Raw genomic sequence first — 26172 nt, 5'->3', positions numbered from 1 at the left:
GCTCGCCGTGCAATCCAAGTGTCTTCTGAACTTCCTCTCTCACTATCTGACGAAGAACACTCGTGAAATCAGTTTCTTACTCCATCACAGACATCGATACAACGTTTGGAAGCCGTGTAATTATTTTTTGATCCATTGTCTCGATGTGCTGGCACCATTTTATGAAGTCGTCCGCTGTCTAAACCTCCTTCAGGAGTAGGGCTTGATACATATCCGCAGCAACACCCTTCATGAGATGTGCAACCTTATCTTCCTCCTTCATTCTAGGATCCACAATTTTAAACAGCCCCAAGACGTCTGTCGTTTCCTCTGGGTGCTGTGTCCAGCACTTTAATTTATCTTCAGTCTTGCACTTCTGTCGTTGTGTGCCGCCCGAATACTTGCGCAGTTCCACTTGAAATACTTCCCAGCTTGTGAAGTTCTCCTCTTGTTCTCATACCATTGCTTGGCAATGCCCTCCAAGTAGAAATATACGTTAGCCAAACACACGGTGTCAATCCTATTTGTTAAATTTGGCTATACGTTCATATAACTTCGGCCACTTGTTTGGATCTTAGCCAGTGTCACCAGAGAACCCGGAAGGTTGTTTCATGTGGTGGCACACAGTTTGTGTCATCGTAATGTCCTCTTCTTCCTCTGTCTCACACAGTTGCGGTCATCGTATCGTCCTCTTCTTCTTCTGTCTCCGATAAGTTGTGATCTGTTGAATATGGCTCGAGCTCTGGTTTCTCGCCACGCAAACGGCGGCTGTCATGGCTTGATGGGAGTCACTGTGTCGTCGATAATGTGCGTTATAACAAGTTCCAATACCCAGAGTCTCCATCAGAATAATGTCACGTAGAAGAAGGTGTAATTAGATGAATGACGAACACTAACTTCACTTAACGAAGGTTTATTCAGCATTTGCACTTACAAGAGCGCGGAGTGAACTGCCTCCGGCCAGATCACATACGGTATATATACAGTTACAGAACATTCAAGTACAGTGATTCCTGACATTTGTGGATAATTCTAGAATGAACCCAATACAGAAATTAAGTGCAGTATCATAACCACTACACCACTGTGCTACTCAGCTTATTCTGCGACAATATTATAATGTTCATCAAATTAAATTAGGACTGCTGATCTCATCTAATTGTTACAATCATTTACGATTTCGTCTTTTCCCTTTTCTTCTATTTTTTATTGATCGTACTGGGAGGAAATGTCCAGTCCCAGCATTCGCCTAGCAACCAAGATGAACCTTAAGTAACTAGTTTTCACCTAAGTTACTTGGAAAGCGGTTTAAGTTTTTTTTTTTTTTTTTTTTTTTTTTTTTTTTTTTTTTGTCAGTCTCCTTAGTGGTTTGATGCTGGCCGGTGCGAATTCTTCTCATGTGCCAACCTCATTATTATTCAGAGTAGCACTGGCAGCCTGTGTCTTCAATTATTTGCTGGATGTATTCCAATCTCTGTCTTCATTTACAGTTTTTGCCTTCTGCAGCTCCCTCTACTACCTTGGAAGAGATTCACTGATGTCTTAACAGATGTCGCATCATCCTGCCCCTTCCCATTTTCAGTGTTTTCCACATATTCCTTTCCTGGCCGATTCTGCGCAGAACCTCCTCATTCCTTACCTTAACACTCCACTTAATTTTCAACATTCGTTTGTAGCACCACATCTCAAACGCTTCAATTCTCTTCTGATCTGGTTTTCCCACAGTCCATGTTGCGCTTGCATACAATGCTGTGCTGCAGACGTAAATACTCAGAAATTTCTTCCTCAAGTCAAGCCCTATATTTGATACCAGTAGACTTCTCTTGGCCAGGAATACCCTTTTTGCCAGTACTAGTCGGCTTTTTATGTCCGCCTTGCTGTGTCCGTCATTGGCTATTTTGGAGGCTAGGTAACAGAATTCCTTAACTTCATCTACATCGTGACCATCAGTCGTGAATTTAAGTTTCTTGACGTTCTCGTTTCTGCTACTTCCCATTAGTTTCGTTTTTCTTCGCTTTTCTCTCAATTCATTTTCTGCACTCATTAGACTGATCATTCCAATCAGCAGATTATCACTTTCACTCAGGATAGCAATGTCATCGGTGAATCGTATCGTTGATATCCTTCCACCTTCAATTTTAATTCCACTTTTGAACCATTGTTCTATTTCCTTCACTGCTCCTTTGATGTATTGTACAGATTGAACAGTAGGAGCGAAACTCTACATCCCTGTCTTATCCCCTTCTTAATCGAGCACTTCGTTCTAGGACGTCCACTCTTATTATTCCCTCTTGGGAACTGTTTATTATCCATCTCTCCCTATAGCTTACCTCTATTTTCCTTAGAATTTCGAAAAATTTGTACCATTTTACATTGTCGGTCGCTTTTTCCAGGTCGCCAAATCATATGAACGTGTCTTCATTCTTTCTTAGTTTTGCTTCCATTATCAGTCGCAACGTTGGGATTATCTTTTGGGTGCCCTTACCTTTCCTAATGCCCAACTGATCGTCATCTAACACATCCTCAATTTTCTTTTCCATTCTTCTGTATATTATTCCTGTTAGCACCTTGGATCGTTGTGCTGTTAAACTGAATTAGCGGTTATCCTCGCACTTGAGCTCGTGCAGTCTTCGGAATTGTATGGATGATATTTTTCCGAAAGTTAGATGATAAATCGCTAGATTCATATATTCCAGACACACACACACACACACACACACACACACACACACACACACACACACACACACACACACACGTGAATAGTTGTTTCGCTGCCACGTCCCCCAATGATTTTTGTAATTCTGATGGAATTTGATTTATCCCCCTGCGTTATTTGGTCTTAAGTCCTCCAAAGCTCCCTTAAATTACGATTCTAATTCTGGACACACTATCTCCTCTAAATTGACTCCTGTTCCTTTTTCTATCACATCAGATAAATCTTCTACTCATAGAGGCCTTCAATGTACTCTTTCCACCTATTCGCTCCCTCCTCTGCTTTCAAATGTTGTAATTCCCATTTCATTCTTAATTTTATAACCCTGGCTTTTAATTTCACCGAACGTTGTTTTGACTTTCCTACATGCTGAGCAAACCCTTCCAACAATAATTTATTTTTTGATTTCTTCACATTTTCCATGTAGCCATTTCGTCTTAGCTTCTCTGCACCTCCTATTTATTGCGATGCTCATCAATTCGTATTTCTCTATTAATGAATTTCCCTCAACATTTTTGCACTTTCTTCTTTCAGCTATCAACTGAAGTATTTCTTCTGTTACACTTGATTTCTTCGCAGTTACCATCTTTAGACTTTCGTTTACCTTTCAAACTTCTGTGATTACCTTTTTTTAGAGAAGTCCATTCCTCTTCAATTGTACTACATATTGAGCTAATCCTTGTTGCTGTGTCTATAGCCTTAAGGAACTTCATTCCTTAATATTTCCCTATCAAACTTCATTTTTTATTGATTCTTTGTGACCAATGTCTTAAACCTGAGCCTACTCTACATCACTACTAATGTGATATATAATTTAACTGAAATATTCCCTCATCAACCGGCCTTTTCCTCCTCCTCTTGTGGCTCTTGAAGTGAGTATTCGCTATCACCAGCTGAAATTTGTAGCAGATGTCCGTCACTGTTTCTTCTCTCTCATTACTTGTCCGAAGTCCTTATTCTCCTGTAACCTTTCTTTAATTCCTTCCCCTACAAGAAATTCTAGTCCCCCATGACTATCAGATTTTCATCTCCCTTTATGTACACTATTAACCTTTCAATATCCTCGTATACTTACTCTACTTCTTTATCTTCAGCATGCGACGTCGGAATGTATACCTGAACTATCGTTGTCGGGGTTGGTTTGCTGTCAATTCTGGCAGTTCCCTTGGATCCGGAAAGGACGACTGGGTGTTCCAGTCCGTTATTGCTTGTGTGTCACATGAGGCTAGGTGGACATTTCTTGATGATTTTTATAGATTTTTAAGGAAATTTCTTGGCATGCAGGAAAAATTGTGGATCCAGGCTTTCTGCTTACCTGACCAGTCGCTAACTATGGCATTTATTTAGACAAGGAATGCTCGGTCTCGTCCATGTCACAAATTTAATACCATGATTTACCATGGAAGTCATTTACTCCTTTTCTCGCTATTGATTGTAAATACACTCCTGGAAATTGAAATAAGAACACCGTGAATTCATTGTCCCAGGAAGGGGAAACTTTATTGACACATTCCTGGGGTCAGATACATGATCACACTGACAGAACCACAGGCACATAGACACAGGCAACAGAGCATGCACAATGTCGGCACTAGTACAGTGTATATCCACCTTTCGCAGCAATGCAGGCTGCTATTCTCCCATGGAGACGATCGTAGAGATGCTGGATGTAGTCCTGTGGAACGGCTTGCCATGCCATTTCCACCTGGCGCCTCAGTTGGACCAGCGTTCGTGCTGGACGTGCAGACCGCGTGAGACGACGCTTCATCCAGTCCCAAACATGCTCAATGGGGGACAGATCCGGAGATCTTGCTGGCCAGGGTAGTTGACTTACACCTTCTAGAGCACGTTGGGTGGCACGGGATACATGCGGACGTGCATTGTCCTGTTGGAACAGCAAGTTCCCTTGCCGGTCTAGGAATGGTAGAACGATGGGTTCGATGACGGTTTGGATGTACCGTGCACTATTCAGTGTCCCCTCGACGATCACCAGTGGTGTACGGCCAGTGTAGGAGATCGCTCCCCACACCATGATGCCGGGTGTTGGCCCTATGTGCCTCGGTCGTATGCAGTCCTGATTGTGGCGCTCACCTGCACGGCGCCAAAAACGCATACGACCATCATTGGCACCAAGGCAGAAGCGACTCTCATCGCTGAAGACGACACGTCTCCATTCGTCCCTCCATTCACGCCTGTCGCGACACCACTGGAGGCGGGCTGCACGATGTTGGGGCGTGAGCGGAAGACGGCCTAACGGTGTGCGGGACCGTAGCCCAGCTTCATGGAGACGGTTGCGAATGGTCGTCGCCGATACCCCAGGAGCAACAGTGTCCCTAATTTGCTGGGAAGTGGCGGTGCGGTCCCCTACGGCACTGCGTAGGATCCTACGGTCTTGGCGTGCATCCGTGCGTCGCTGCGGTCCGGTCCCAGGTCGACGGGCACGTGCACCTTCCGCCGACCACTGGCGACAACATCGATGTACTGTGGAGACCTCACGCCCCACGTGTTGAGCAATTCGGCGGTACGTCCACCCGGCCTCCCGCATGCCCACTATACGCCCTCGCTCAAAGTCCGTCAACTGCACATACGGTTCACGTCCACGCTGTCGCGGCATGCTACCAGTGTTAAAGACTGCGATGGAGCTCCGTATGCCACGGCAAACTGGCTGACACTGAGGGCGGCGGTGCACAAATGCTGCGCAGCTAGCGCCATTCGACGGCCAACACCGCGGTTCCTGGTGTGTCCGCTGTGCCGTGCGTGTGATCATTGCTTGTACAGCCCTCTCGCAGTGTCCGGAGCAAGTATGGTGGGTCTGACACACCGGTGTCAATGTGTTCTTTTTTCCATTTCCAGGAGTGTATAACAGATCCGAGTTGTAGCGAACTCTTTTTTCCAGTTTAATAGCTGACCTCGAAGCTACGATACAGGTCGTTATAACATTAGTTACAAGAGCAACCAAGCAATTCTTATTCAGTATGTCTACGTATGGCTGAGGTCGTCCCTGATGGAAGACTGTGCGTAATATTGATATACACTAAGGGTAAACTAGCAATAGTTGTTTAATAATCCTTAGTTTTAACGATTTAACGAGGTTTAGAATGCATCATATTAGTCGTTATTTTGTAATGTTTAAAACTTTAATCGTGGTGAATAAATAAATTGTTTCTTACTTTGGCGTAGAGCTTATAATTTTTATGCTAATTTACATCATGTTCTTCCACCAAACGTTAGGCTAATGTATTAGCTAAATTTTTAGTTTCTATATCGAAACTCTTAGAAAATCCAATAGCAATGCTGACAGTAAACAAAGTGGGTGCGGTGACCTCAGAAATACAGAGTTGTTGTTTCTCCCTCCGTCAAGACACTAAAAACGTTCGTTTCTTTCTAACTTTGGAGTGGTACATGGCATTAAGATTTAGATTTAGAGAAAAATAGTCTTGAAAGTGCCAACATCTTCAAGATCATCAGGAATTTGATATTCCGTACTTTAGATTAGCTTCCTCCTCGCTTTGCCACACATCCATGTTGAGCCTGAGTCACATTTTAACATTCATTTTTACTGACAGCGTCAGTTCAGCCACCTCCGAGATATTTTCTTATTGTTTGGAGTCTAGCAAAGAACATCTTCCTTTCGTTTGTCTAGATAGACCAATATACAATTCCACATCAGTCATAATTGTGATTCACACAGTGGTCTTAATGATAGATGTATCTGGTTTCCTTCTTCTCTTTTCCATTTAACAGTCTGGGTGTAGTGTGAGTGGCTGCATGAAATTATTCGCTGTTTCTATTTTCTGTGCCTTTCATTTAAGTGGTGATGAAGACAGAAATTGATTAGTAAGAGCCCCCTTGTTGCAAATATGTACTGCTGCAGCTATGCGTAAGTAAGACTAATGCAGAGATGACTTAGAAAGTTTTCTTCTTTTAGAATTAGGCTATAAACTAAATTTCAGTTCTAGTGTATAACTTATTTTAAAGCAATAGTGCAATGGTTCTAAGAGTAGGCATTTTTATTTCCAGGAAGAAGATGTCGGAGGAACTGCTTCATGTTCTAGCATGATTTTCAACGCCGACTGTGACAAATGATGGTTAAGGGCATCTGATAATGCGCTCAGTGGATCATTGCTGGATTCGCTTCTGGAATACGTACGAAAGAAATTTAGATTACATATCGACGACTTTTTCAAGTGTTGGCTCACTCGCTGTGATTAACTTAGGCACCTTCCTCATTAAAGTAAGTGGACAAATAGTTATTTACCGAGGGATAAAGGAGACTTCCTGATTCGGAATTACACCTATTTCCTTATTGACAGAAACACCAGAAGTATGTTAAAGAGACTATTTTACTGTTCAAAGGCCAGTTAAAAAAGTGGAAATGTGTGATGACAAGGTGCTCTCTTATTGAGCTGTGGATAACGTAAAGAAGTCATCTAAGTGCTGCCTAGTGTTCAACACTTAACGTGGTCGTGCCTTCGAGACTCGTATGTGAAGTGACAGTTTCTGTAGGAGGCAACTGTAGGATCTGGTAACTTCACGACTAGTAGTATAGTAGCAGGTGAAGATTTCCAAGGTCGGCGCACAGCAGTAGGCTGGTGGAGCCCGGGTGGCGATGCCCGCAGCAGCAGCAGCTGGAGCAGGAGGGGCGGTCCGCGGCGGTGGCAGCGGGCAGCGATGAGGGCCCGCGATGAGGCCGCGCCGGCGGCATGCCGCTAGCCCCTCCCACCGCCGCCGCCGCCGCCGCCGTCGCTGCCGACGCCCGTCGCCGACGAGTGCCCGCGCCGCCAGTCCCGGCGCCCCACCCCCAGCGCCCGCCGCTGCCACTGGTAGCAGTGCTGCTGCTCGCGCTGGCCACCGTGTCGCCGCCTTGCTGCGAGGCAGGCCCGCGTTACAGCTCCCGCATCGTGGAAACGCGGTCGGGCGCCATCCGCGGGGTCATCCTGCAGCTCAACTCGCGACACCTCGAGCCGGTCGAGGCCTTCCTCGGCGTGCCGTACGCCGCCCCCGCGACGCGCTTCTCACCGCCACAGCCGCCGCTCGCCTGGCAGGTAGGCTGCCCTGTGTAAGACGTGGTGCCACATGTGTAGTTCGTTCACGGCATCCTGAACGAATTTTCAAGGGTTACGGGGAGCTTACAGATGTGCCACACAGATAGCTGTGTGAAAGGCTTGGGGGGGGGGGGGGGAGTGAGGCAACAATCAGTATTTTATACACACAGCTCAACCACAAATGTTCAACGACATGTCGTCACTGCATGGCACGGCAAATAAGGAACGACAATCACTGCGAAACAATTAAAGTACACAGATGTACTTAACTAACATGTTCAGTAAACACATGAACTTCACACTGAGATGGTAAAATTCGTGGGATACATCCCGATATCATGTCTGACCTTTCCTCCGGCATGTGCACCAGCTCGATGTGTCGTAGACTCAACAAGTCCTAGGAAGTCCGCTACATAAATATTGAACCATGAGACCCCATAGTAGCCAATACTTGCGATATTGTGGCCAGTGCAGGATTTTGTAGATGTACTGGCTTCTCGACTGTGTCCCATAAATTTCCGGTTGAGCGAGGTGGCAGAATGGTTAGCACACTGGACTCGCATCCGGGTGGACGACGGTTCAAACCCCCGTCCGGCCATTCTGATGTAGGTTTTCCTTGATTTCCCTAAATTGTTGAGGCAAATGCCGGAATAGTCTCAATGAAAGGGCACGGCCGACTTCATTTCCCATCCTTTCCTAATCCGGAGGGACTAATGACCTCGTTCTTTGGTGCCCGCCCCCAAATCAAGCAATCAACCAAACGTTCCGTGTGATTCATGGTGGACGTTCTTGGTGGCCAAAACCACTTTCTCGAATTGTTCACAATGCTCTTCAAACCAGTCACGAACAGTAGTGTACTGTGTCTTGGCACTTTGTCTTTCAAAAGAATTCCATCGTTGTATGTGAACATAACGCCAATCAATGGGCAAAAATGTTCTCCAAGCAACCGAACATCCAGAGGATACAGTCCATTCCACATAAACAGAGCCAACACCGTTATGGAGCCACCACCAGCACAGTGCCGTATTGAGAACTTGGGTCTACGGCATCGTGAAGTCTACGATACACTTGAACAATTTTATCAGTTCTTACGAACTGAACTCTGGACGTATATGACCAGGCCATGGTTTTCCAATCATCTAGGGCCCAACAGACATGGTCGTAAGGCCAGGACTGGCGGTGTAGGCGATCTCTTGCTGTTAGCAAAGACACTTGGCGTCTGTCTTTCGCTACTATAGCCCATTAACGCCTCAACTAAATCACCTGAGTACAAATGACACCTCCAATAAAGAACTGACCTCTTACACCTTATGCACGAGATATTACCGCCATCTGTATCTGTGCACATCGGTATCCTATGACTTTTGTCACCTCAGTGTATTGTTAGATCACCAATGTCCACAGGATGGTACCATCATGGTCAGAAATCGTCCGGCGTTCACCGGCTTCAGCTGACCCAGAACTAGGGGGGCATCTTATCTTTCAGGGTGTTGTGAACAAACTACACCGCAGCATATACGCTACCCTATTAAGCATCATTTCTCATAGAGCCACGTGAAATAGCCACAACCTCCTAATTATCGCCTCAAATAAATTAATTTTCATATTATCAACAAAAATTTTGTTCGTTAGCGGCTATTTTCTTCTGTTTTGAAGTCATGCTGGAGTTGCAATTTATGCTTTTATAACATAAGTTTTCAAGAAAAAATTTACACTAAAGATGGTCGCAGAGAGTCTGAAATAGATTTGCTGTAATGAATGATTCCAAAACTCCTTCGACCGTAGTTGCCAATTTCCTTGTTTACAATACTTACATTGCGGTCCCTAAGCACACGGTTCCTAATGGAATCCAACCTCAATTAAGTTCCTATTATTGATTTCCTTGTCAAGACTCTATTTCCAGAACGCAGCAACTCCAATAGCCTTGTTGTTTGCCTCGATCAGTTTCTGCCCTGCACGAAGAATGTTCAAGTAGATGATATATGAGCAAACAGCCCGGATCTTCTGTTATTCAGTACTTACATAAACGGTCGCTTCATGTTTGTTTTGCAACGAGGGACGCCCACCGCAGGATGATTTAATTATATCCAAACAGGATACAGCAGATCATTTACTGGAGTTAGATACCTTTGCAGCAATATCAGGCGACAGTTTATTCGTCCACATGGAGATGTAGTTAGACTCTGGAGTTCCCATCACTGGTTGAGCGCTATGAATGAGTTCCTTTCTGGATTTCAGTCGGTAAACTACAGCAAATCTTTGACTTGATTTAGTCTCTCCATATCACCAGTGAAGGTATTTCTGACAGTGGGGGCAGCTGTTCGAACAGTCGAGAATAGGTTGGCGACAGCAGTTTGCTTCCTACATCCTGACAGGTTTCGGACTGTATTATTGATAGCAATGTCAACTTACTAGCTGTGAGCAGTTGCACTGTGTACAGGTGAGGCGTACCGTGCAGGTACCACACACAAAAAAAGAGCAGATGGTCTCAGGACGTCACGGTTAGTCCTCAAATTGTTGTTCTTTGCACCGAATTTTGGTCTGTTGTTCTAGCAGTGTTTCTTGACAGACAGTGTAAGCTGTATAGTAACACCCATGTATGCAAGTGTTCGTCAGTGTTTTCTGTGTGCTCGCACGATCGCATTACCATGTCATGCTGCTAGTGGTTCCTATTAAAAATGGTGTAGAATGCTGATAAGGTTGGATTATCGTGTGGCAATACGTTTCCAGCAAAGGTTGACTTGATGCAGCTGTGTCACGCCCATCCAGTTGGCTTCCTTTTCCCCCAGGACGCCCCTGACAGAACAGCATAATTTCTGCTGCTACTAAACACGATTTACCGCACAGTACTGCACTTCATCAATGTCCTGAGACTTTTTGATTTGGCTCCTCCAGCGCAATGTAACGGTACTTTGACGTTGCGACTGAAGAGTGTAATACGATTTTGTATGCTGGTATCCACCCGGAAACAAAAACATAATTGTAATATTTTCTTTTCTTTTTCCAATGTGAAAACTGAAAATTTAAACTACCCCACTTTACAACGTAGGATGAGCTTCGCATTCTTTATTCTAAACTATGCTACGCAGCAGGCAACCCATATATACCTACATTGAACTAGCAAACGGGATAACAGCATTCACGTACATATTGTCCCTGATGACGACAAAATGACGTCATGCAAATGTGAGCTCATCTGCAGTGCACTGATATTAAAAAGGTAAATAAATAAAAAAAATTCATATTTACACACAAGCAGTGTTATAAACTTCTAGAGCAACAGTTTATAAGTGTAATATCATTTACTTACATAAAGAGTGTATCGTAATTAATAATGAGAACGGACATGAGATAAAACTTATTACAGGTAATCCCATTCGTGAGATAATGGCACCAAAAGCGATCCTTTAGTAATATTGCTTTGAATGTGGGTTACACACCTTTATTGACTTTCGTATGATATACTTTCCTAGTTATTCAAAAGTATTTGATATGTAATCTTTTCGTCTAAGACTAGTTTACTTTAACTAAAACTTTTACCCATAGTCCTAAACTGTAAATACCTTAACCTACCCACTAAATGAAAACTAATAAAGTATTTCTGAGAGTTTGTATATTTAATTAGCTGTTACTCCCAAGGGTGTAGTGTGTAAATGTTGTTCAGCTCTGACAATTAACAAGTGGGGTAATAAAGCAGTCGCTTTTCATTAATACTGAGGAGATATCTAAACCTTAGTAATTGTGTTGGAATGGTCAAGAATCAGATAAAATCTCTAACTACGTGAACCGTGTGCATAATGCCCTTCAGTTGGTTCTAAGTAGGCACAAATATCTATAGCTTGGTGTAAATTTACCAACCCTGTCTTCAGTCAAGCTAGGCAGAATATTTTCACTGCTGGCGTCTAATATCAGCTTGGTTACGAATATGCAGTGGCTTATCTAGAATTATCTAAAATATTATTTCAAATGTTCGCACGCACATGGACGCACTCACACGGAGTCATCTGTGCGCAGTAATGAATATTTTGAAGGATTATGGATGACAGTCGTCAAATAAAACAGTGATTTATATAGACCAAAAAAATGGGTAAAAGCAACTATTCTGCAAATTAGAACAGGACCGTTAGATGCCGTTTCTTTATTAGCATCCAGAAACCAACGATCCAAACGACGTAAGTACACCACGGAAAATACATGGAATCCATTAAATGAAATGACACGATGCACCTTATAATTGTCGATCCATGTTTTGCAACTTAACATATAAGAGCGCAAACACTGACAATAAAATCTGAGGTAATAACTCATAAATTACCGATTGACACGTGGTTTCGCCAATAGCATATCAGATACCTCTCTAAAAATTTCAGTCCCTTTCCTAACACGTCTACTTCTTTCTAGATCTATTCGCCATCCCTCCAAAGTCCATCTTTGACCACTATTCTGCCTCTTCGCGCACGGAATAAGCATTAGGTCTACAGAGTCTCTTGCTTTCGCTGTCATAATTTCCACACTCGCTGTATAATGGTGGTTGGCTGTGTTCCAACAAACTTCAGTAGCTAGGTTTCATTCCCCTCCTAACTGAAACAAAAACAGTCACATTGCCTCCAATGGGAGCAAAGGTTTAGTACTTACAAGACTACGTTACCAGACTGTCCACCTTTTCGTAATCCAGAAGTACTAAAAGTTCAGATCCTAAAGTCCATTGTTTAAATGTGTTGTTAGTCACGTTATGGATGTATGATATATTTAAATACGCTAATAACGAATGCAGGAGTTGCTGGTAAATATGTATATGCCATAACTGGAGATTTTGTGATATGATATATATTTGTTTTGTTTCTCTTAGCCGGAGATCTTCAGATATTACCCGCTTAGTTCCCAGGTTGCTTACGTTTGTGCACTATGTGTGATACAGGAACTTATATGCACTTACTTAAGGAATTTATCTGTTAAGGAACTACTTTCAGCAGGAAACCTGCTGAATATATATTCCCCAACGTTGGTCTCTAGTTACATCTCTTCTTGGATTAACAAATCATATATTTGTAAAACAGTTAAAATATTTAAAAAAATTTGCATCATTGAAGTGGACTTTAAGCAATGTAGATTTATTTCATTCACAAGATTCAACTAACAATTTAGGAAAACTCTCGTCTCAAATATGAGTTTCTGGGCCTAACACTTGTTTCTCTACTTTGTGTGCAGGACTCTTAAAACAGATGGATCTAACAGTAAAGACGTGCGAATGATGAAACAGCATGACGTTCCCAGGACATCTGCTGAGGACTGAGGTAGTAAATTCATCTCTTAATACTTGATCAGATTGGTGGCCTACAGGGACAGGGATGATCCTTGATATGGGCTTCGTCACAGTGGTGGGTCGTGAACATGCAACATAGGGTGGAAAGGGTAATTACACGTCCAATAAAAATAGGCTGAGAAGAATGGGGTTAGCTCAAAACTTTTTCAATTTTCGAAATCTGTTCTGAACTCCTTTGTTTGGGAATTGGTACATCTGCTAATAACAACATCAATTACTGAGAGTTCCATTAGGATAGCCTTTGAATATACATCGATATTATTGTTCAAAATTACGTTTACTTCAGAATCTTTTCAAGTTCACACCAACCGAAATTCGTTGCTCTTCAAACAATCACGGTCACTTCATTCGTCATAGCAACAGAAAACACAATGTTGTCCTCGTCCATATTCCCTCGCACAGTGGTTATGAAGAGAATATTTCGCCGACTCGCAAGCACTGCTTCAGTCTGTTCGCTCCAATCTCCGAATTAATTTACGTGACACTCCCACTGCACTATGCACATGTTTTACTTGATTTTATAAGATTTACAAATTCATCAACTTCATTGGAAGTTCGTTGAAGTCGTCACACTCTTTACTTATTCATATGGACATTCTCACAAAGTTCCACACTTTATTACCTGTCTTCAACTTCTGTTATAATACATTAACTCAGGCCTTCGCATTTGTGGAAGTCTGCTCATCCTGGTTTCTGTATCCATAACTATACATTTTGAGGACAGAACTCACATCACAGCTCCCCCTCCGCCACTTCTACCAGCTTTAAGTCCCATAGTGCTTGGAGCCATTTGAGCCAACTTCTACCAGCTTAATTTATATAGGAGGTATTTGAGGTTATAAGTGGCCAAATTCATATTTTTCCAAATTTAATATCATATCAGCTTTGTCATGTACATCAAACCTTTTTAGGACATAAATTCAGTCATGTATGCATCCCATTTTAAATAAGAATCAGTAATGAAGGTCGAATAAAATTCACTTTCATGAAAGAAGACTCTTAAGTATAAACACTACACACAAATATTATTTAAATTGAAAAATTCGGAAGTAACATTACTCTAACCTTAATACATTTGTACCATAATTTTCACAGAAAAATTATTCAGTCATTGTATTTAATTAATTATAGGCTTTTCATATTACTCAATGATGCAAGGGGACTGAATAGATCAACTTCTAAATGACAAATATAAACCTTTGTGATGCCTAGCTTCTCTTCAAAAATTAGTGAATAGTGAAGGAGAATACCTGAAAACTGATGGGTTCGCTCTGCTGCCACTTGCTCTGACTCCATCATCTCCTGCTGTTCCTTTTGCGCCACATGCTGTACATCTATTGTTTCAGTTTGGTATAGACGCCTGTCTGTCTCTGTGTCTCATCGTCTTTCGTTGCAATCAGTTTAACCTTCGTCTTTCGGCAATACCTGCCATACACTCTTCCCTTCGCACTAAATCTGTCTGGACTTTGTCTCCATCAAACCTATAAGAACAATTGCTATGAGGAGAAGTTGATAAGTCCCTATATCGCACAGACAGTTTTTGTGTCAGAAATATATTATGCTATCAATCCTTTACCGGTGTCGTCTGTTTTAGACCATCTTCAGACGTACCACCATGATGTAGATCTGAAGATGGTCTAAAACAGACCGAAACCGGTAACCTCCCAAAAAAATTTCTTGTGGTTGTGACTGTGCACGTGCATTTGTAAGTAATTAAAAAAACGCTGTTCACCAAGAGGAGAGAAATGTTCTCAGAAATTATATTTAACTGCATTTGCTTTCTAACGTTCCTTGATTTCGTGTCTACTGCTCCAACTTTTTTGCAATTATGTAAGTGGAGAAGTAGCACACTAACCTTGTGCGCTACTCGTTCAAAAATAATACTTGATATAACATTCACCGACCCTTCAGTATCCAAATCAATAGTGACTGGAATATCTTCGACACTTACATAAACTTCACACATAGGTACTAATGGGTACTGCTAGTCACATTTTCCAATATCAAGTACAGCTATTCACGTTTTTCAATATCTTGGCAGAGACCTTATCATCCGTAATACCTTAATACATTTACATTATGTCATAGCCTCTACTCTCTTTTACAGTCGCTCCTCCGGGGCGTGATGCAACCGGATTTAGTATGACAAATTCATATCCCCACGTCGATTAACCTCATCTGTGACAACTGCGATTACAGATGGCTACGACTGCCAATCACTGTGGCTTGGCGTCGTAATTTCCCTCTGAACCTTTGCCTATCGCTGAACGTTATTGTTGCCCCCCCCCATGTTTGATTATTCCGGCATGTTGAATATTTTGATTATTCCGGCATGTTGAATATCCAAGATGTAGTCTTTGGTCATTGTACACGCTGTACTTTTTATTGCGATATAAAGTGTGCCATGTTCTCAGGTACTGTGTGTGCCAGATCCTAACTACATATTAGTTTGATTTCAGAAGCCATCTTTAAATTCGCCTTCGTCTTAAATTCGCCAGAAAAATATTACCTTAGCATCTTAAATTTTGGTACCAGTTCTCACAATTACAACAAATTCATGTTCTAACCACACGTAGAAATCGCACTTATATAAAAATATTTTACACGCAAAATAACCCCTATAATAAAAACATTACCTACTACTGCTTCCTGTAGAGAATCCCTAAGTTTCTAGACGACACAGACTAATCTACATCTAAAAACTTAAAAACTGACTGTAGTGCCACTTGATATAAAGAAAAATGGAAATAACCTAGTCAAGTTGCACAGGAGGTGCGAGAAGAAATTGTAGGCTAGTTACCTTCCATTAGGGACGTGGGTGCAGTCAGCGACTGTGATATGATTTACAAATGATAAAGCTCAGCAATCATTTGTCCTTTTTTGCAGGTTTTATTTGGAAAATATAGATATCGTCTACTGCCTAGCCTAACAATTAACAGTTGATATAATTAAGCAATAATTCTTCATTGATATTGAAGAAATATCTTCACTTTAGTAATACAGGTAGAATAGTCAAGAATAATATGAAACACCTAACTACATAATACTAACTACATAAGAATCTCTTATCAGTCGTGTCATCGATCCACACGCCTATGTATAGCTTAGGGTAAAATTATTAAATCTGTTTTCACCCTAGCTAATCAGAATATTCCCACTGCTGTTCTTGTTGGCGGTGTCTGGTATCAGCTGGGTTACGATGATGGAGCAACTAATCTAGAATTACGTCTGAAATTATTACTTATATTCTCTCACAACATGGACTCTTATGTCTACAGTGATGAATATTTCGATGGTCTGTGAACGATAGTTGTCCATTAAAACAGTGCTTTATATAGAAGTGACAATGAAAACCACAGCTATTCTGAATATGAGAACGGGACCGTTGTTGCAGGTCGTTTACCAGCCTCAACACACCATCCATCCACACGTTATACGAACTACACCGACAAAAAGTGTGTGGGTGCTGCTAATGAAAACTCGCAGGACATACCTTTGATAGTTGTCGCTCTGTATTTTGAAACTATTAACAAATAAAAGCGCTGAAACTGACAAAGTCTGAGTCAATAAATCAGAATTTTCCACATGGTACAGGCTGTTGCTGAATCATGTCTCTGCTAAATTTAATCCCCGTCCTTATACGTCTACTTCCTTCGACGTCGAATCGTTATCCTCCCAAAATCCATGTTACACCACTCTTTCTGTCACTTTATGCATGAAGTAAACATTAGGTCTACATAGCCTCATGTTCTCGCAGTCATCATTCTCACAGACCACTTATAAATTTTGTGAGCTGGAGCTTTACAGTATGATTAAATGATGATGGCAACCTCTGGGGTAAAATACTCCGGAGGTAAAATAGTCCCCCATTCAGATCTCCGGGTGGGGACTACTCAAGAGGACGTCGTTATCAGGAGAAAGAAAACTGGCATTCTACGGATCGGAGTGTGGAATGTCAGATCCCTTAATCGGGCAGGTAGGTTGGAAAATTTAAAAAGGGAAATGGATAGGTTAAAGTTATAGTGGGAGTGAGTGAAGTTCGGTGGCAGGAGGAACAAGACTTTTGATCAGGTGATTACAGGGTTATAAATACAAAATCAAATAGGGGTAATGCAGGAGTAGGTTTAATAATGAATAAAAAAATAGGAGTGCGGGTTAGCTACTACAAACAGCATAGTGAACGCATTATTGTGGCCAAGATAGACACAAAACACATGCCTACTACAGTAGTACAAGTTTATATGCCAACTAGCTCTGCAGATGATGAAGAAATTGATGAAATGTATGACGAGATAAAAGAAATTATTCAGGTAGTGAAGGGAGACGAAAATTTAATAGTCATGGGTGACTGGAATTCATCAGTAGGAAAAGGGAGAGAAGGAAACATAGTAGGTGAATATGGATTGGGGAGAAGAAATGAAAGAGGAAGCCGCCTTGTAGAATTTTGCACAGAGCATAACTTAACCATAGCTAACACTTGGTTCAAGAATCATAAAAGAAGGTTGTATACCTGGAAGAATCCTGGAGATACTAAAAGGTATCAGATAGATTAAATAATGGTAAGACAGAGATTTAGGAAACAGGTTTTCAATTGTAAGACATTTCCAGGGGCAGATGTGGATTCTGACCACAATCTACTGGTTATGAACTGCAGATTGAAACTGAAGAAACTGCAAAAAGGTGGGAATTTCAGGAGATGGTACCTGGATAAACTGAAAGAACCAGAGGTTGTAGAGAGTTTCAGGGAGAGCATAAGGGAACAATTGACAGGAATGGGGGAAAGAAATACAGTAGAAGAAGAATGGGTAGCTCTGAGGGATGAAGTATTGAAGGCAGCAGAGGATCAAGTAGGTAAAAAGACGAGGGCTAATATAAATCCTTGGGTAACAGAAGAAATATTGAATTTAATTGATGAAAGGAGAAAACATAAAAATGCAGTAAATGAAGCAGGCAAAAAGGAATACAAACGTATAAAAAATGAGATCGACAGGAAGTGCAAAATGGCTAAGCAGGGATGGCTAGAGGACAAATGTAAGGATGTAGAGGCTTGTCTCACTAGGGGTAAGATAGATACTGCCTACAGGAAAATTAAAGAGACCTTTGGAGAGAAGAGAACCACTTGTATGAATATCAAGAGCTCAGATGGCAACCCAGTTCTAAGCAAAGAAGGGAAGGCAGAAAGGTGGAAGGAGTATATAGAGGGTTTATGCAATGGCGATGTACTTGAGGACAATATTATGGAAATGGAAGAGGATGTAGATGAAGATGAAATGGGAGGTAAGATACTGTGTGAAGAGTTTGACAGGGAACTGAAAGACCTGAGTCGAAACAAGGCCCCGGGAGTAGACAACATTCCATTAGAACTACTGATGGCCTTGGGAGAGCCAGTCATGACAAAACTCTACCATCTGGTGAGCAAGATGTATGAGACAGGCGAAATACCCACAGACTTCAAGAAGAATATAATAATTGCAATCCCAAAGAAAGCAGGTGTTGACAGATGTGAAAATTACCGAACTATCAGTTTAATAAGTCACAGCTGCAAAATACTAACGCGAATTCTTTACAGACGAATGGAAAAACTGGTAGAAGCGGACCTCGGGGAAGATCAGTCTGAATTCCGTAGAAATGTTGGAATACGTGAGGCGATACTAATCTTACGTCTTATCTTAGAAGAAAGATTAAGAAAAGGCAAACCTACGTTTCTAGCATTTGTAGACTTAGAGAAAGCTTTTGACAACGTTAACTGGAATACTCTCTTTCAAATTCTGAAGGTGGCAGGGGTAAAATACAGGGAGCGGAAGGCTATTTACAATTTGTACAGAAACCAGATGGCAGTTATAAGAGTCGAGGGGCATGAAAGGGAAGCAGTGGTTGGGAAAGGAGTGAGACATGGTTGTAGCCTCTCCCCGATGTTATTCCATCTGTATATTGAGCAAGCAGTAAAGGATACAAAAGAACAATTCGGAGTAGGTATTAAAATTCATGGAGAAGAAGTAAAAACTTTGAGGTTCGCCGATGACATTGTAATTCTGTCACAGACAGCAAAGGACTTGGAAGAGCAGTTGAACGGAATGGACAGTGTCTTGAAAGGAGGATATAAGATGAACATCAACAAAAGCAAAACGAGGATAATGGATTGTAGTCAAATTAAATTGGGAGATGATGAGGGGATTAGATTAGGAAATGAGACACTTAAAGTAGTAAAGGAGTTTTGCTATTTAGGGAGTAAAGTAACTGATGATGGTCGAAGTAGAGAGGATATAAAATGTAGACTGGCAATGGCAAGGAAATCGTTTCTGAAGAAGAGAAATTTGTTAACATCGAGTATAGATTTAAGTGTCAGGAAGTCGTTTCTGAAAGTATTTGTATGGAGTGTAGCCATGTATGGAAGTGAAACATGGACGATAACCAGTTTGGACAAGAAGAGAATAGAAGCTTTCGAAATGTGGTGCTACAGAAGAATGCTGAAGATAAGGTGGGTAGATCACGTAACTAATGAGGAGGTATTGAATAGGATTGGGGAGAAAAGAAGTTTGTGGCACAACTTGACTAGAAGAAGGGATCGGTTGGTAGGACATGTTTTGAGGCATCAAGGGATCACAAATTTAGCATTGAAGGGCATCGTGGAGGGTAAAAATCGTAGAGGGAGACCAAGAGATCAATACACTAAGCAGATTCAGAAGAATGTAGGTTGCAGTAGGTACTGGGAGATGAAGAAGCTTGCACAGGATAGAGTAGCATGTAGAGGTGCATCAAACCAGTCTCAGGACTGAAGACCACAACAACAACAACATGTACATTATGTTGGATGTCAAGAACTGAACTTGCGCGGAAACTTAATTAGTCACAGTTGATGTTAACTCTTGTGATATATTATCCATCTTGGTTTAACTCTCGTGATATATTGTCGATCTTGGTTGGAGGATGTTGATGGTTGCATGAAGTTGATCGTTTCTTCTGTACTTAATTTCTATATTAACTCTTGTGATGTATTGTCCATCTTGGTTGTAGAATGTTGATGGATGCGTGAAGTTGATAAAGGTTGTCTATTCTTTATTTCTGTGCTTAATTATAAGCGGCACCTGGACCTGAAATATTTTATAATTATAAATCCTGAGAATTATAACTCTAAAAAGTTCTCTGATAATGGAAAAGCGTAATGCGCAGCATTGCCACTGATACAGTCGAAAGAAAAGGAGCAGCGAAGTTCCAAGGATATTAAAAAGTTCCTCACACTCCAGAGATAAGACTACAGTAATTACACCTACAGGTGTCTGCATAAACAGGTATGAGCTTGCAGTAAATTGTGTTTGTTGGTAAGGTAAGCTATGAGTGGAATGTAGACTCAGTTACATTGGCAGTTAACCGCAGAGTTAACACTTGAATTATAAATTTACTATTAAGGGCAATAAACCGAGTGATTATAATAAGTTTCAGCTACTTGAGCCAGTGTAGACAGGAAACTGTTCGCCGTATGGCTACCCAACTTTATAAGAAATGTTTTATAACTGCTCCTTAGCAAGCGGCAGTGCTGAGTTGAATGAAGTGCACATGTTTTCAAAACGATTTTTATTTTCCAAAAGGCCATCACAAAAAATTCCACTTTCAGAGGAAAGGCCCAATCATAAATACACAAAATATATCCACCCTCCCGTTTAGACAGTAGCAGTACTATTGATAAGAAAATATCAGGCCACAAATCCATGTCAGTCTAAAACACATGGTCAAACTCCAGCAGCAATCAACATTAAATGGTGCTGAACGTGCTCACCCAAAATTCTTACGTAAAACTTAATAGTTTAAAAACAAGAAAAGTAGCGGATTATAACGCAAAACATAAAGCTGGTCAAGCTCCACTTAACATAAAACCGGCGCTGAAGGTGCCCAGGGAAAACGTATTTAATTCAGTTTATTTAAAACAAGCAACGTTATAAAGCGTAATTCAGAACCACGCCTATCATTCCCCGGTTTCAACGAACTGGCTATGAAGGTAACCACCCAAAATCATTGTGTACATATCTGACTGTAGCCGGGCGCGGTGGTCTAGTGGTTCTAGGCGCTCAGACTGGAACCGCTCGACTGCTACGGTCGCAGGTTCGAATCCTGCCTCGGGCATGGATGTGTGTGATGTCATTAGGTTAGCTAGGTTTAAGTAGCTCTAAGTTGTAGGGGACTGATGACCACAGATGTTAAGTCCCATAGTGCTCAGAGCCATTTGAACCATTTTTGAACCAAGGTAAGTACAAGTTTTTCGAAACATAACTGCTTCAACCAGCTTCAGACACACCCGCTTCATTCAAGGCACAAGGTGGGTACCGGTATTGATAGCGTAACTGCACTTACTACGTACCAGTCCTAATTGTTAATCCCAATACAACCATAGTTGCGAGTTCAGATCCAATTATTGTTACTATCATGGAACGAGGTGGGACCAAGAGCCTCCACTTATAAACAAAATATCGACGATCTTGAGATACAACTACTCGCTTGTCACACTGGCCCACTTGCAAAAATGTAAACCGCAGATCGGTTGTAACTCGACAGTTGTTGCTTTCCTCCCCATAGGGCACAAGTTTTCATTAGCTAGTCAAATGGTTCAAATGGCTCTGAGCACTATGGGACTCAACTGCTGAGGTCATTAGTCCCCTAGAACTTAGAACTAGTTAAACCTAACTAACCTAAGGACAGCACAAACATCCATGCCCGAGGCAGGATTCGAACCTGCGACCGTAGCGGTCTTGCGGTTCCAGACTGCAGCGCCTTTAACCGCACGGCCACTTCGGCCGGCTATTAGCTAGTCACAATCGACATCGAGAGAAATCTTAATTTTTCTTCTTAAAGCAGTACGGAATCAAGAGACAAATTCAGGCGACGCCCAGCACGGCCGTTAACATGTATCTCGTCGCTGATGTACCAGGATGTGTCCGCTCGACCTCCGACTCCGAACCGATGTTTCCACGTCACTGGCCACCAAGCAAGAAAGCCGCTCCAACCAACGTTGCTCCATGTGGGGACATTGCGCAACCAGCAGTAACGGCGGCCCAGGCGTTAGTGACTGTCGCACGCTCTTAAAACGCGGCGAGCAGCCGCGGTGATTTCAACTTGCCACGGGCGTTGTGAAGAGTTGAACCGTCACAGGAATGATGTTCAGATTGGGGGCTGCTAGGTTTGCATTGTTAGTAGTGTTGCTATTATGATGACTGATACGGTGACGTAGATTTGAAAGGCAAGCATCAGTGTGCATTGCAGTTGCATACAGTCGATGTAGGTCTGGACAAGGAGAGCAGGCCTTTAATGTAAAGCTGCTTTATCAAAACAACAGCAGTAGAGCCTCTGAATTTCGCGAGTATTGCCATATTAAAGGAATTCTGACAGATCCTGTTACCGCACCGAGGCTGAAGAACATAAAGAAACATTGGCCGGTAATTTCACACTGCGTTGGGAATAAGGCCATTATATTTGAACCGGTGTCATTTGTGGTGCAGGGTTACCAGAAGAACAACGTTTATCAATGAGACACTAACAAACATTGAAGATTGAAAGTGAGCATAATGAGGGAGTCGCCAGTATCACACCTGAGTTGTTTCGGGCAGTAGTAGAGTGCTATCTAGTGCAGTTGCAGGCAGTCGTGGATGCAGATGTTCGTCACACTGAGTAACATTTGAAACCTAGGACGTTAAACATGGTACGCAATTATCTCAAGTGAAAATTAAAAATCGTTTATTCGTTACTTCCCTTCCGCATGTCTTACAAAAGTTTCCGCAAACATTCACTGTCCTCTGATGACACGTGTTTCATGTGGATTCTCTCAAGCGGGAAAGTGTAATTATAACTTCCTTGTACAGCGCACGAATCAGTGACAGGTCGTCACCGCGTATTTTCAATTATCTCTCAAATTAATCGTTTGTGGTTTCGTATTTACTAGTTCTTGCTTTTACCGTCGCACATTTTCACCTGTGCCAGTTTGTGCTATTGATTTTCACATACACTGTATGTGGACTGAATCTGAAAGTTATCTTTTTAAGTGGATAATGTTACGCAGAACCATTTAAGACTGGAACCAACATTATTGAGATTATTTTGGTGCTGTAAACAGGGGATAACAGAAAATTTCGTAACATTTGACGGATTATTTAGAATGACTTATTACGAAACGACATTTCGTATCACGTCATTGCCTGAAGGAAGTAGCTTGCAGTCTTGCAAAAAAGTTTTCTGTGATTTATAATAGGAGGGGATATACCATCAGTTGACTTTTATGGTGCTAATTTCGAAATCACTGGAAAGTAGGCAAATTACTAGAAGTATAGATCATAGGCTACAGTAGATTTCTAAAATGGAAGAATGTTATTTTGCGAAGATTTCTTCTGAAACTTGATCTATCGGCTTTTTTGTGTTTCCATAACTCACTTTCGGATATCTATCTGTAACAAACAGTTTTGAGCAACTGGGTAGGGGGCGAGAGTTGTCGTCGGGAAATCAAGTTGCTATCGATATTGTGATTATTCGTTACTTCCCTTCCGCATGATCCACGGGCGGCATTAGACTTCGTACCGACCGTCGATGACGTAGTTGAATGGAGGAACACCCTTCATACAGCACAAATATCTTGAGGAATGAGATAAAGGGGAAGTGCAGGGAAATTAAGACTAAATGGCACCATGAAAAACGTGAAGAAATAGAAAAAAGTAACGTCGGAAGGACTGGCTCAGCATACGGAAAAGTCAAAACAACCTACGGTGAAATGAAATGCAAAATGAGGTAACATTAATTCTGCAAAGAGAATTCCACTGTTAAAAGCAGAGGAGAAAGAGGATAGGTGTAAAGAGCACATCAAAGGCTTCTATGAGGGGGAAGACATGTCTGATGTGATAGAAGAAACAGGAGTCGGTTTAGAAGAAATAGGGAAGTCCAGTATTACAATCAGAATTTAGAAGCCCTTTGGAAGACTTTACTTCAAACAATGCAGAAGAAATATATAATACTCCACGAGAATTTCTAAACTATTTGGGGGAAGTGGCCACAAAACAACTATTCATGTTGGTCTATAAAATATACCCATCTGGCGACATACCATATCACTTTCCGAAAAAAATATCATCCACACATTTCCGAAGACTGCAAGAGCTGACAAGTCCAAGAATTATCGTACAATCTGCTTAACAGCTCATGCATGCAAGGTAGTGACAAAAGTAATATACACAACAGTAGGAAAGAAAATGGAGGATCTGTTAGACGATGATCAGTTTTGGTTTTAGAAAAAGATAAAGGCATCAGAGAAGCAGTTCTGACATTGTGGTTGACAGCTGAAGTACGACATACAGAAAAATCTGGAGAGGCTCTTAGGGTTGTGAAACCTGGCAGTCAAGGGAAGGCAGGATTCGGTTACGATTGTGGACGTGGCCGTAATCGGTTAATATTGGTTGCCTTTTACAATTACACACAATTTATTTTAAACCAGCAATTCCAGACTCAACAATAAATAAAAATATCACACGTTATTAAAGAAAGAATAAGCAACAGTGTAAATAACAGTGTTATCAATGAGTTACAGTTTAGCAAATCACCAGTAAATACAGATACAGCAGATAATGTTTTAAAAGCAAGCCACTGTGATCTGGGCAGAAGGCCTTACACGCCAAGAATGGCAATAAATTAAGAATTATTTAAAACTTTCTGCAACTTACAAGTTACAGGTATTGAAATATTAAAGGCAAGTCGCCACAAACACAGCAGAAGGCTTCAGACGCCAGGAATGCAAGTAAATAAGGTTTAAATGGCTTACTGCGTAAATACAAATACCAAATCAGAATTTAAGGCAAGTGACCACAATCTACATCTACATCTACATCCATACCCCGCAAACCACCTGACGGTGTGTGGCGGAGGGTACCCTGAATACCTCTATCGGTTCTCCCTTCTATTCCAGTCTCGTATCGTTCGTGGAAAGAAGGATTGACGGTATGCTTCTGTGTGGGCTCTAATCTCTCTGATTTTACCCTCATGGTCTCTTCGCGAGAAATACGTAGGAGGGAGAGATATACTGCTTGACTCTTCGGTGAAGGTATGTTCTCGAAACTTTAACAAAGCTACTGAGCGTCTCTCCCGCAGAGTCTTCCACTGGAGTTTATCTATCGTCTCCGTAACGTTTTCGCGATTACTAAATGATCCTGTAACGAAGCGTGCTGCTCTCCGATCTTCTCTATCTCTTCTATCAACCCTATCTGGTGCGGATCCCCCACTTCTGAGCAGTATTCAAGCAGTGGGCGAACAAGCGTACTGTAACCTACTTCCTTTGTTTTCGGATTGCATTTCCTTAGGATTCTTCCAATGAATCTCAGTCTGGCATCTGCTTTACCGACGATCAACTTTATATGATCATTCCATTTTAAATCACTCCTAATGCGTACTCCCAGATAATTTATGGAATTAACTGCTTCCAGTTGCTGACTTGCTATTTTGTAGCTAAATGATAAGGGATTTATCTTTCTATGTATTCGCAGCACATTACACTTGTCTACATTGAGATTCAATTGCCATTCCCTGCACCAAGCGTAAATTCGCTGCAGATCCTCCTGCATTTCAGTACAATTTTCCATTGTTACAACCTCTCGATACACCACAGCATCATCTGCAAAAAGCCTCAGCGGACTTCCGATGTCATCCACAAGGTCATTTATGTATATTGTGAATAGCAACTGTCCTATGACACTACCCTGCGGCACACCTGAAATCACTCTTACTTCGGAAGACTTCTCTCCGTTGAGAATGACATGCTGCGTTCTGTTATCTAGCAACTCTTCAATCCAATCACACAATTGGTCTGATAGTCCATATGCTCTTACTTTGTTCATTAAACGACTGTGGGGAACTGTATCGAACGCCTTGCGGAAGTCAAGAAACACAGCATCTACCTGTGAACCCGTGTCAATGGCCCTCTGAGTCTCGTGGACGAATAGCGCGAGCTGGGTTTCGCACGACCGTCTTTTTCGAAACCCATGCTGATTCCTACAGAGTATATTTCTAGTCTCCAGAAAAGTCAATATACTCGAACATAATATGTGTTCCAAAATTCTACAACTGATCGACGTTAGAGATATAGGTCT

At 41.7% G+C, this 26172-nt stretch overlaps 1 protein-coding gene across 1 annotated transcript in view; it reads left to right on the top strand.

The window, feature by feature from the left end:
• Positions 1–7366: 7366 nt before the first annotated feature.
• Positions 7367–26172, top strand: part of LOC126235227 (neuroligin-4, X-linked-like) — a 332083-nt gene continuing 313277 nt past the window's right edge. The window contains exons 1-2 of the mRNA XM_049943958.1: positions 7367–7384; positions 7501–7740. Coding sequence (XP_049799915.1) covers positions 7367–7384; positions 7501–7740 — 258 coding nt within the window. The remainder of the gene's footprint in view (positions 7385–7500; positions 7741–26172) is intronic.

The sequence above is a fragment of the Schistocerca nitens genome, chromosome 2, assembly GCF_023898315.1.
Source record: "Schistocerca nitens isolate TAMUIC-IGC-003100 chromosome 2, iqSchNite1.1, whole genome shotgun sequence".
Classification (NCBI taxonomy): Eukaryota; Metazoa; Arthropoda; class Insecta; order Orthoptera; family Acrididae; genus Schistocerca; species Schistocerca nitens.
Note: the sequence above shows the minus strand (reverse complement) of the source record. Positions and strands in the feature narration are given on the sequence as shown.